This window comes from Stegastes partitus, unplaced genomic scaffold (assembly GCF_000690725.1).
Source record: "Stegastes partitus isolate 25-593 unplaced genomic scaffold, Stegastes_partitus-1.0.2 Scaffold1693, whole genome shotgun sequence".
Lineage (NCBI taxonomy): Eukaryota > Metazoa > Chordata > Actinopteri > Pomacentridae > Stegastes > Stegastes partitus.
Genome location: NW_007579424.1, coordinates 1 through 10,302, shown reverse-complemented (window position 1 = coordinate 10,302; position 10,302 = coordinate 1). Strand labels below are relative to the sequence as shown.

Here is a 10,302-nt window from a genome sequence, read left to right as displayed (position 1 = left end):
AAAAGTTCTGAAGATTTGGTTTGAAGAAAAAAGATGTTTTTTATTGAATGAGGTTAGTTGGTGATTCTAAATTGTCCATAGATAATATATGTATATACACACGTATGCCACCCCCTAACATCTATATGCCACCCCTTTGCCACCCCATTAGTATTTCTCTAGATCCGCCCCTGTGTGGGGACTAGTTGTAGATGAGTTGTGGGTTTTTGTTGGTTTTATATCGGGTTGTGTGTTGGTTCCATCTCTGGTTGTCTTGGTTCTGTTGGTCTGTTTAGGGTTGTATTGTTTGATTCTGTTGCAGATTCTGTGGGTTCAGTCTGGGGCTGTGTTCTTACGTCGATGGAGCAGCCCATCAGCGACCCGCGGGCCACGGCCTTCTGGATGATGTGGAACAGATGTGGGTTCCGTTTCTGCAGCTCGTGGACCTCAGCGATTCCTCCGGTGAAATCTTCAAAGCCTTCGGTGGTCGATCCTCCGGACAGAGCTTCATAACATCCATTCAGCCTGCCAAGACCCAACAGAACAGGAACACACTGAACAGAACCACTGGATCAGAACTTAAAGAGCAGAACATGAAGCAGAAAGAGAGATCTGTCTCTGAGGTGTTTGTGTTCTGGTTTTGCTTTAACATGTTCCAAAAGATGAACACCACAGACAGTCAAACATCTCCACCATCATCACCTTCTCCGATGTTCTTCAACTGAGCCAGAACCTGTTTTAAACCCGTATGAGGACGGTCTTACTTGGCGTAGGCCTTCTCCAGCAGGGCGCTCCAGAACTCGCTGCCCTCGGCCGAGTGGACGAACATCAGCTCTCCATCTTTGACGGGCAGCCGGTCGTCGATCACCACGTCCACCCACTCGCCGAACTGCCAGAACTACACAGACAGACAGCTGCTGTGATTCTGCCGGGTCAGTCAGACAGCAGCGTTCTGACTGATCCGCTCCGCTCTTTCTGTTGGTGCTGTTCGGGCCAGGTGTTCTGGTTCTGTGTGTCCTACCTGGAAGTGGAAGATGCCGGCGTACTCTCCATCCCTGAAGCTCTGTCCATGTGGGACCACTCGAGCCAGAACCTCTTTGTTTAGTGTCAGAGAAGCGATGGCGGCCAGCAGCCAGCAGTCACCTGGGCAACCGAAAGACAGGAAGCGGGGCTTAAGTCAGGTGTTAAACATGCTGCGAACCAATTATGTTTGCTCCTGTAAAAAGTCTGCTGTGTTCCATTGTTCTTCTCATAGCAGAACTTCCTGAACCTGCAGAACCTCCTGGTTTAAAATCTTTTCTTCCGTTTCGTCTCAACATCATGTGACCTGTCAGCATCACTGCTGCTAGCAGCTAGTTTGTCTTCAAGCACAGAATGATCAGCTCCTTCAGCAGAGCTGCTTCGTCTGAACCCTGAGGTTACTGACAGTCACCTGGGTTTGGTCAACCAATCAGAGCAGACCAGATTTTACAGGAGGGAGGAACTGACTCAGCTGTGACCAGCAGGAAACATTCAGACAGAGTTTCCTCAGAGAGACTGACAGGAAAATCCAACCTACGGGATCCATAAATATCATGGATCAGAACCAGAGAACAGAGGAGCCAGTTGGTGGAGATACATTCAGCTGATGGTGGAACATCTTTCTACTGATGGTGGAACATCTTTCTACTGATGGTGGAACATCTTTCTACTGATGGTGGAACATCTTTCTACATCTGATGAGCGGAGAGGAAAAGTCTGGAGACATGGAGATAGTTGAACATCTGCAGGACGAGGAGACCACATGAGCTCCAGGGTGTAACATCTGGAAACGTGGACAAACAACAACACTGACAAACAAATGAGACACAAAAAGACAAAGTAACACAAGATTTCACAAAATCAGTCAAAAGACACAAAATTACAAAAAAACCAAAACGCAGTGGGCTGATGGATGAATGGACTCACAGCTCAACAGGAGACACACCTGAGCTGGAAAATTCCGCGGAGCTGGGCGTGTTCACCTGCAGCCTGCGGACAGGTGAGGGTTTCCACACCGCACTGTGTCGTGTGTTCAGGTGAGGCGTGTGTCGTCTTGTCAACAGAAACTGTAAACACAGGCGATGGCTGTGATGTCACCACCTGGTATGGAAATAGTTTCTATGGAAACGTAAGGACACACCTGAGGGAGAGCAGCCAATCAGAACGCAGAGCTCCTCCTGATTTCCATGTGTTCAGGTGAGAGGACGCTCTGCAGGTGAGTTTCACCAACAGAAATCAGAGAATGTTTCCTGTTGGTCACAGCTGAGCCAGTGGTGGAGGAAGGTTCTGGTCCTACAGGGTCAGAACCAGGAGGAGGAAGGCTCTGGTTCTGCAGGGTCAGAACCAGAACCAGGAGGGGAAAGGTTCTGGTTCTTTTGGATCAGAACTGGGAGGAGGAAGGTTCTGGTTCTGCTGGATCAGAACCAGGCTAATTTTATAACAAAAATGTAGAATGAAATGACTTTGATGAATATCAGGGTTCAGATCTGGTGACTTTTCTCGATGGAATGTTTCAGCTGATTCCTTCAAAAGTTTCTTTTGCAGTTTCTGGCTGATAATGGGGCTGGATGAGCTTATGTTTCATTGATCTGCTGCTTTTGAATAAATGCTCCTTGAGGAACCGGTTCTGTGCTGTTTGAACTGCAGCTCGGTGTTCAGGGAGTGGAACCGGTTCGTCCAGTCTGGCAGCTCTGAAATAGGCGTCAAGTTAAAGAGTCTCACCCAGAGCTCCCTGACAGATGTCCGTCCTCGACGCTCCGGACACGATGAACTCAGGATCGCTGGTCAGCTCCTGCAGACACACAAGCACACACACAAACAGGTCATGGAGGCGCTGATACTTTGCTCATATTTAGTGAAACGTCCATGTTCTCCTCAGTCGGGTTCTTCTGGTTCCGTCCACCAGCTTCTGGTCCATCTCTGACTCCTCTGGACAGAACCGCTGCAGTTCAACTAAACTCGTCGTCTTTCTGACTCAGACTTGTTCCTTCATCAGTCCACAGGTTCTGGATGGTTCCAGTCAGGACTTTGGGGAGACCAGTCTAGAACCTTCATTCCAGCCTGATGGAACCATTTCTTCACCACTTTGATGTGTGTTTGGGCTCATTGTCTGGTTAGAACATCCAACTGTGTCCAAGATCAACCTTCTGATGATGGTTTCAGGTTCTGCTGAACAACCTGGAGGTGATCCTCCTTCTTCATGGTTCCACTGACTTTGTGTAAAGCTCCAGGTCCACTGGCAGCAGAACAGAACCAGAGCATGATGCTGCCTCCTCCATGCTTGATGGTAGGTCTGGTGTTCTTGGGGTTGAAGGCCTCAAGCTGCAGAGTTTTGTCATTTTTCCAAAGAACCAAAAATCATGATTGTTTGAATGATTCCATCACAGAAGACAAGAAACAGCTTCTGAACGGTCACTAATCCTTTCATGTGTTGAGTAAAACAAAGTGTTTGTTCAACTACAATAATTTGTATTTTAAATATTTTTATGTGAAAAAAGGTTTTAAAAAAGTAAATTGAATGTTGAAGCACAATAACAGGTTTTTAATGTTTTACAATAAACGTAAATTCACTACTTTTGTAATTTGAATAAAATGTTTAATGCGTTTCAGAAATATGGATCTAACATAGAAAATAATCATATAAAATAAAAAGCTGTTTAGCAGACGGGTTAAACAGCTCCTCTCTTTTCTTTTAATGAAGCACGTCAAACAGAAACAGTTTCATGCTGATCTGATTGTAGCAGGATTTCCATTTGCTCCACATGTGGGCTCATCACATCAGCTGTCCATCCCTCCAATTACTGACCAGTCATTAGCAGCTTCTGCAATTGTTCTTCTCTGTTCTCAATATTGTGTCTAATTTGAATTCAAAGTTCTGCGTCAGATGATATGAAGCTAAACTGAAGTTAAGCTGACTTGGTTCTGGTGCTTCATTCCTTCACTTGGCTTCAGTCTGGAGGCCTTGATCCGGTTCTGCTGATCGTTGTGTGATTTAAAACACCAGACGAATTCCTTCCACTCAGTTTGTTGGTTGAACATAATGTCATTAAGGTTTCTGAACTCAGAAACCCAAACTATGTTTTCAGAGAGCAGAATTTTCACTGTGTGATGCTCAAACAGAACCAAACACTGAGATGATAAAAGCTTCATTTATCTGATCTCAGGTGAGCTCACCTGTGCAGCTGCAGCCCGATAACAACACAAATCTGCTGCTGTTTCCGCCTCAGAAGTGAAAACATCCCCAAGAATCTCTAAAAACAGATGTAGTGAAGTGTGACTGTAATGTGATTCTATCTGAGGGAAGGCCGTGACAAGGTTGTACAAAGTTTAAATTGGCAGTTTTTCTAATGGAGTCTGGTGTCAGCGGACGAGCTCCATCACTGGCATGAGAGTTTCTACTGTCCGCACCAAACTCCATTAGGAAAATATCGTTTTTAGCCACACTGACCGTCGGCCTCTGCCAGGACACCCCCCGGGTCTTGTAGGAGCCGGGGCCCAGCTCGTTGAAGCCCAGAGAGGAGGCCGTCGCCGGGAACGTGTCGTCCTGGAACAGGCAGCCGGACTCGAAGCAGCGCTGCCGCAGAGCCTCGTAGTCCTGGTTCAGGTAGCGGACCGCCTGGCTGTTGGAGCCGACGCCCTGGTTCTTCTCCCGGCGGTGCTGCAAGGTGGCCGCGATTCCCGACATGCTGCTGGTCTGGAGAGTCCTGGAGGGTCCTGGAGGGTTTGGTGTGTCTGCGCAGGCTGCAGGTGAGCTGCCAGGTGAGGTGGGGTCGCTTTAAAACACTACGTCAAGACGCACAGTGAACAGGTGAGACTTCTGCTGAGTCCCTTCAGAATAAAAGCCTGTTTTAGTTTCCGCAGTTCCAGAGTCTTGAAATGTTTCTTCTAATGTCAGAATGTTTCAGTCAGAGATGCTTCGTTCCTCCATGACTCCATCATCCTGGTTTTATTCTGAACTCTTTCAGTGTCTGTAGCTTTAAATGAGCTGCTGCTGGCCCCGCCCCCTGCTGCTGGCCCCGCCCCCTTCAGGAAGAAGACTCTGGCTGTGTCCCACCCATAGACTGTATAAAGATGGACGTAGCAACCGGCCCTGAAACATGAAGCCAACCTGAAGTGTCAGAAACCTGCAGCATCACTACGTCCACTAGCTGCTGGCTCCACAAAGCCCTGGCTCCCATAGNACACCCGCTGGTCTGTCCTTGATCTACACCCGCTGGTCTGTCCTTGATCTACACCCGCTGGTCTGTCCTTGCATCTTTTAAGGAAACACTCAACATCCGCTAATGTAACTTCTTCAAATTTTAATTCACACGTCTAATCCTTCATTATTAAATCACTAATCAGTGTTGCGGAGGTGGGATTACCTATTTGCTGCATATTTCTCCTCAAATTATTTACCTTATCATTAAAATAATCAATAAAGTAATTAGGAATTTGTGCTGGTTTTGTCAAGAAATTACCCTCAACTTCAAGATATGCAGGGCAGGATTTGGGCCTCTGTCCCATCATGCCATTTATTAAACTCCATTCCTTTTTCTTATCATTAATTACATCGTTCCCCTGCAGCCCTGAAGGAAAATACAATCTGGGCCCGATCGCACAGTTTGACTGAATAGCTTTCAGCTCATTTTAATTTTCTCATCTTTTTAATACTTTTCTGAAACTTAGATTCCGTCCAACTGCCTGAACTGGGCAGGAACAGATGTTCACTCCTGAAAATGTAAAGAGGAACCGCCCCTTTACTCGGAGGGGGCGGGCCTTGTTAGTGGGGATGTCCTCACCTCAGCTGCACCTGTCACTGAGTAGGCGTGGCCTTTTACCAGCTTCTGACGGGTTACCGCCTCCGAGTCGGCCGAGCTGGTGATCTGCAACAGGTTTAAACAGGTTTAAACAAGTCAATGTAGCGGTCCAGGGACTAGTTGTTGAGGTCTGGGAACAGGGGCGGATCTACCGGGGTGGCATGGGGTGGCATCTGCCNGGGTGTCCTCACCGGGACGCCAACTGGAGACCTTCTAGCTGTGAGGCGCTAACGGTGCTAACGGTGCTAACGGTGCTAACCACTGAGACACCTGCAGCCCCTCTCCGAGAATCATTTTACAGTAAATCTGGAGAGATTATGGATTATAGGTAGATTTTAGATAGATTATAGATTGACATGACTTCTGTCAAACTGTGAAACTCTGACAGATGACTGATGAGAAGCAGAACAACAGGTTCTTTGTTTTTCGCTGCAGACTCTGAAGGTTTTATGCGTCACACAGAACTGCTGCTGGTGCTTTTACTTTGAAGGCGGCTGCTCAGTGAGCTGCTGCTGGGCTGTCAGCATGGAGGGTGTTTCTGTTCCTGCCTCATTCCTGCAGCCTGAGTCATCCTCAGCCATCCCGTCTAGTCCACCCCTCTGAAGTCAGACCTGAGCAGGACTCGCCCATTTCACTCCCCCAGTGTTCAGGTGAGCTGCTGCCCCCTGCAGGTAGAACCAGTGGCTGCAGCTCCTCCATCAGCCTCCTGCTGCAGCGCTGACCTGCTGACCTGAACCCCACCACGGGACAGGAAGTTGGTAACCGCGCTCTGATTGGTTGTTCTCGCTGAGCTTCATGTCTCTGCAGCGCCACCACAAGGTCAAAGCTGGAAGTTTGTTCATTGAGGTAACTGTTGGACTATAGAGCAGGTTTCAGCTCGGATTCCTTCACAGAACTTCAGACTGCACTTCTTACTCACTAAAGCCTGTTTCAGGCTTGATGTTCAGTCTCTGAGGTTTATTAAAGCCGAGCTGACCAGAGCTGACGATGACCCGCTGATCAGAACCACAGTGACGGGCAGAGCGGAGCAGCTGTCAGTCAATCAGTGTGGACACGCCCCCTGTCAGCCTGAACAGGTGAAACACCTGAAGGACTGTGGAGGACTTCAAAGTGACCTCAGCTCACAAACCAGGTTTCAGATGTGCAGCTGAACCTCAGACAGTCTGAAAGTCAGCCCTGTTTCATCTTTATTGTTATTTCACACAAACTTTTCATTAAATAATAATCAGATCAGGACAGCTTCAGATTAAAGTCAGACTAATCAGATTAACTCCAGATTAACTTTAGATTAACTCCAGATTAACTTTAGATTAAGGTCAAACTAAAGTCAGACTAACGTCAGATAAACATAAAATTAACATCAGATTAACTCCAGATTAACTCCAGATTAACATCAGATTAACTCCAGATTAAACTCGGGTGGTGCAGGTGAATCTCCCAGCATGCTCCAGGGCAGCGTCAGTTGATGGCGAGGCACAGCCACTGCAGGAGGAGAAGAGGAGAAGATCTGTGATGATGTCATGGGTGTCAGGTGACGAGTTGAGCCAATAACAGAGAGGCAGACAGGACACTGGACTGGGTCAGATGGAGTTACTGGTTCTGGACCAGTCTGACTAGTGAAGGACAGTTTACCTGCTGCAGGTCCAGCTGGATCTGACCCTGGTTCTGCTTATCCAGAGTCCTGAATATCTCTGTGGGAGGAAAAGGTGTTTTCAGCGGCTGCTCTGGAGCTTTCTATCACGTCACATGGTCTTCCTCAGCGACCAGTGAGTGTCTGATTGGTTGGTTTTATCATTCTTTCATTTTAACTCACTGAAGAGCATCTCCAGACGGATCAAACAGCCGACGAAGCCGTCGAAGTCGATGGCGAAGCTGCGGTCGGCGTATCGACCCACGATCTCCTGGATCACGGTGCTGTTCACCTGGAAACCTGGAACACATGGAGAACTCTGCTGGAACCAAAAGAACCACCATCTGAAACGGAAAGAACCTTGAACCCTGTTAGACCTGAAGCCTTCAGAACATCTGGAACAACCAAATAAAGAGGTTCCTCCTGAGATCCTGCAGAACCTTGTGGCTGTTTCAGGTCAAAGAGCACCAGAACCATGAGTTCTAGAACACTGAGGTTCTAGACGGGATTCCTGCTGCGTCAAGATGTTCATGTTTCTAGAACAGCTTCCGTTTGCAGCGTTCAGATCTCGTTTGAGAATCTTTAAAACTTGACAATGTTACAAAATGACTTCCTCAGAGTGGATCCGTCTACAGATGGTTCTGGTAGGTTCTGGAGCTAAAACGGTCCTTCATCGTCCAGAACTGGTTCTGACCCACCACCACCACACATGCTGACATGAGCCTGGAACGTTTACCCAGAATGCACTTTGTAAAGTTTCCTCTGGTGACTGATCAGAACCAGAACCACATCCAGGGTACCACTGATTGTTTCTGTGACTCTGTGTCATAGACATTAAACTGGTACCACTATGATCCATCCCATAATACTGATGCTACCAGCTGCTGACAGAGGACATGAACAGAACCAGGTCCAGTGTTCAGACTGAGACACCTGGATGGATGTAGAACTGATCTGGTGTCAGGTTCTACCAGAACCCAGATGTGTTCTTCCTCCTAAATGTCATGTGTCTATCTGCTGTTCTGATGAAGTTCTGAGGCTCATTAAGGTGATCAATCTGGACCCTGCTCTGTGGACCTCTGGAACATTCACAGTGTGAAGGTAGAACTGTGGTCAGGAGATAAAGGTTCTGTAAAACATCAGTAGAACGTTGCAGAACTTTTTTTTTAGAATGTTTCTGGAACAGAGGACTTCCAGCTCGGCCCTAAGACGGTTCTTTAGAAGTTCTTTTGGATCTGAGTCTCACCAGCTTCAGCCAGAGCTGCTCTCATCTCATGACTGCTCATAGAACCAGAACCGTTGGAGTCGTGGTTCTTAAAGACATCCTGCAACAGAAGAAGAAGAACTTCAGACCCAGAACAGAGTCACAGTCTAACCACAAGGTTCTGATGGTCTCACCAGGTATCTCTGGATCTTCATCCACAGAGTGTGGAACTCCCGGAGGCCCAGTGTGGAGCTGCCGTCAGTCTGAGAACTGGTTCAGAACCTGAATGTTCTCCAACAGGATGATTTAAACTGCTGCGTCTGTCTCTACATCTACGACCAGCTGTCAGCTGATTTCATCTCTGAAGCTGCTTCACTCACTGAACGTCTCAGACCCCAGCAGAGCTTCTGATGTTCTACAGGTTCACTGAAGACGCTTCTTAAACTGGAATTTAAAGATGTGTAAACATCAATGGTTCTACTGAGAAACAAACGTCAGGAGAACCGCTTTAGAAACGTTCTGCTGTTGCTCTTGTTGCCTTTTGTGGTTGAAATGTTATGTTTTAATTTCAGGTTTAATGAAGCCAGAACATCTAACGACCATCTACAGGTTTGTCTGGAGGATGGAAACCATCTAATGATCAGCTGCAGCTCTGATCAGGAACCAGAACCAGTCCATCAGCTGCTCAATGAATGAATGAATGACATGATGGGCCACGTGTGGCTGAAGGATACGTCCAGCAGACTGATGATGTTGCGGCAGGTCTGGAGGCTGAAACCATCGGTTCTAACGTCAGACCCTGAAACACAGCAGACGGAACACGTGAGGTTCTCATGAAAACATGAATCCAGCAGATTAAAACACAAAGAGTTCCTCTGCTCAGGTCAGAAAGTCCTTCCTCTAAATCTTTAACTGTGGGTCCATTTTCAGGTCCAGAATCTCCAGAAACAAAACTCCCACAACTTCCAGCAGGCTGGTGCTGATCCAGAACGGTCCCGTCAGTGTCTGTCTATGGACGGATCCATGGTTCTACTAGAATCCATTTCACCAACTGCTGAGGCTCTGACATCAGCAGAACCTGATGTGGTGAAGTTGGACCAGACGAGGTTCTGGTTCTACATGTTCAGACTAAATGCTGATGTGGATCATTGGTAGGAACCAGAACCTGGAGTCCACAACTGAATGTTCCTGTGTTTGTGACGATGTTCTTACTCTGCGTCACCACTTTGTCCAGAATCTGCTGCAGCTCGAAGGCTGAGATCTGCGAGTCCTGAGGGAACAGGAGGACAAAAGGTCAGAGTGGAACCCGGAGAACCGGAGCTGTAAACTGAGCAACAGAACGCTGTTGTTACGTTTCCAGAGATCTGAGCAAAGAGGTGTCTGAAGTGAGGATCCACGTCGTCTCGTCCAACATCAGGCTGCAAGAACCAACAGAACACGGGAAAATATCGTGAATGTTCTTCTGTTGTGTTTTACTTCCAAAGATCTCTTTCCTCATGTGTCTTTGGTTCTTGTTCTCCATTTGTGTGTTCTCCCTCCATCACTTGTTTCACCTGAGTCTCATCCTGTCCGTCAGAATCTGTACAGAAAGTTCTATCTGTGGTTCTACCTGAGTTCTCCCTGTGGTTCTCCCTGTGGTTCTACCTGAGTTCTACCTGTGGTTCTACCTG

The 10,302-nt window shown here is 47.4% G+C and overlaps 1 protein-coding gene and 1 pseudogene across 1 annotated transcript; both read right to left on the bottom strand.

The window, feature by feature from the left end:
* LOC103372079 (calpain-2 catalytic subunit-like) overlaps window positions 1–4,776 on the bottom strand; it is a 14,236-nt pseudogene extending 9,460 nt beyond the window's left edge.
* A 2,155-nt stretch (window positions 4,777–6,931) lies between these two features.
* On the bottom strand, window positions 6,932–10,050 carry LOC103372087 (calpain-2 catalytic subunit-like; the record flags this gene model as incomplete). The annotated part of the gene is made up of 8 exons (XM_008301634.1): window positions 6,932–7,280; window positions 7,431–7,489; window positions 7,612–7,728; window positions 8,675–8,753; window positions 8,827–8,895; window positions 9,367–9,462; window positions 9,798–9,902; window positions 9,985–10,050. Coding segments are annotated over 8 exons (615 nt in total), but the record flags the coding sequence as incomplete, so codon positions are not given.
* Between the last annotated feature and the right edge of the window lie 252 nt (window positions 10,051–10,302).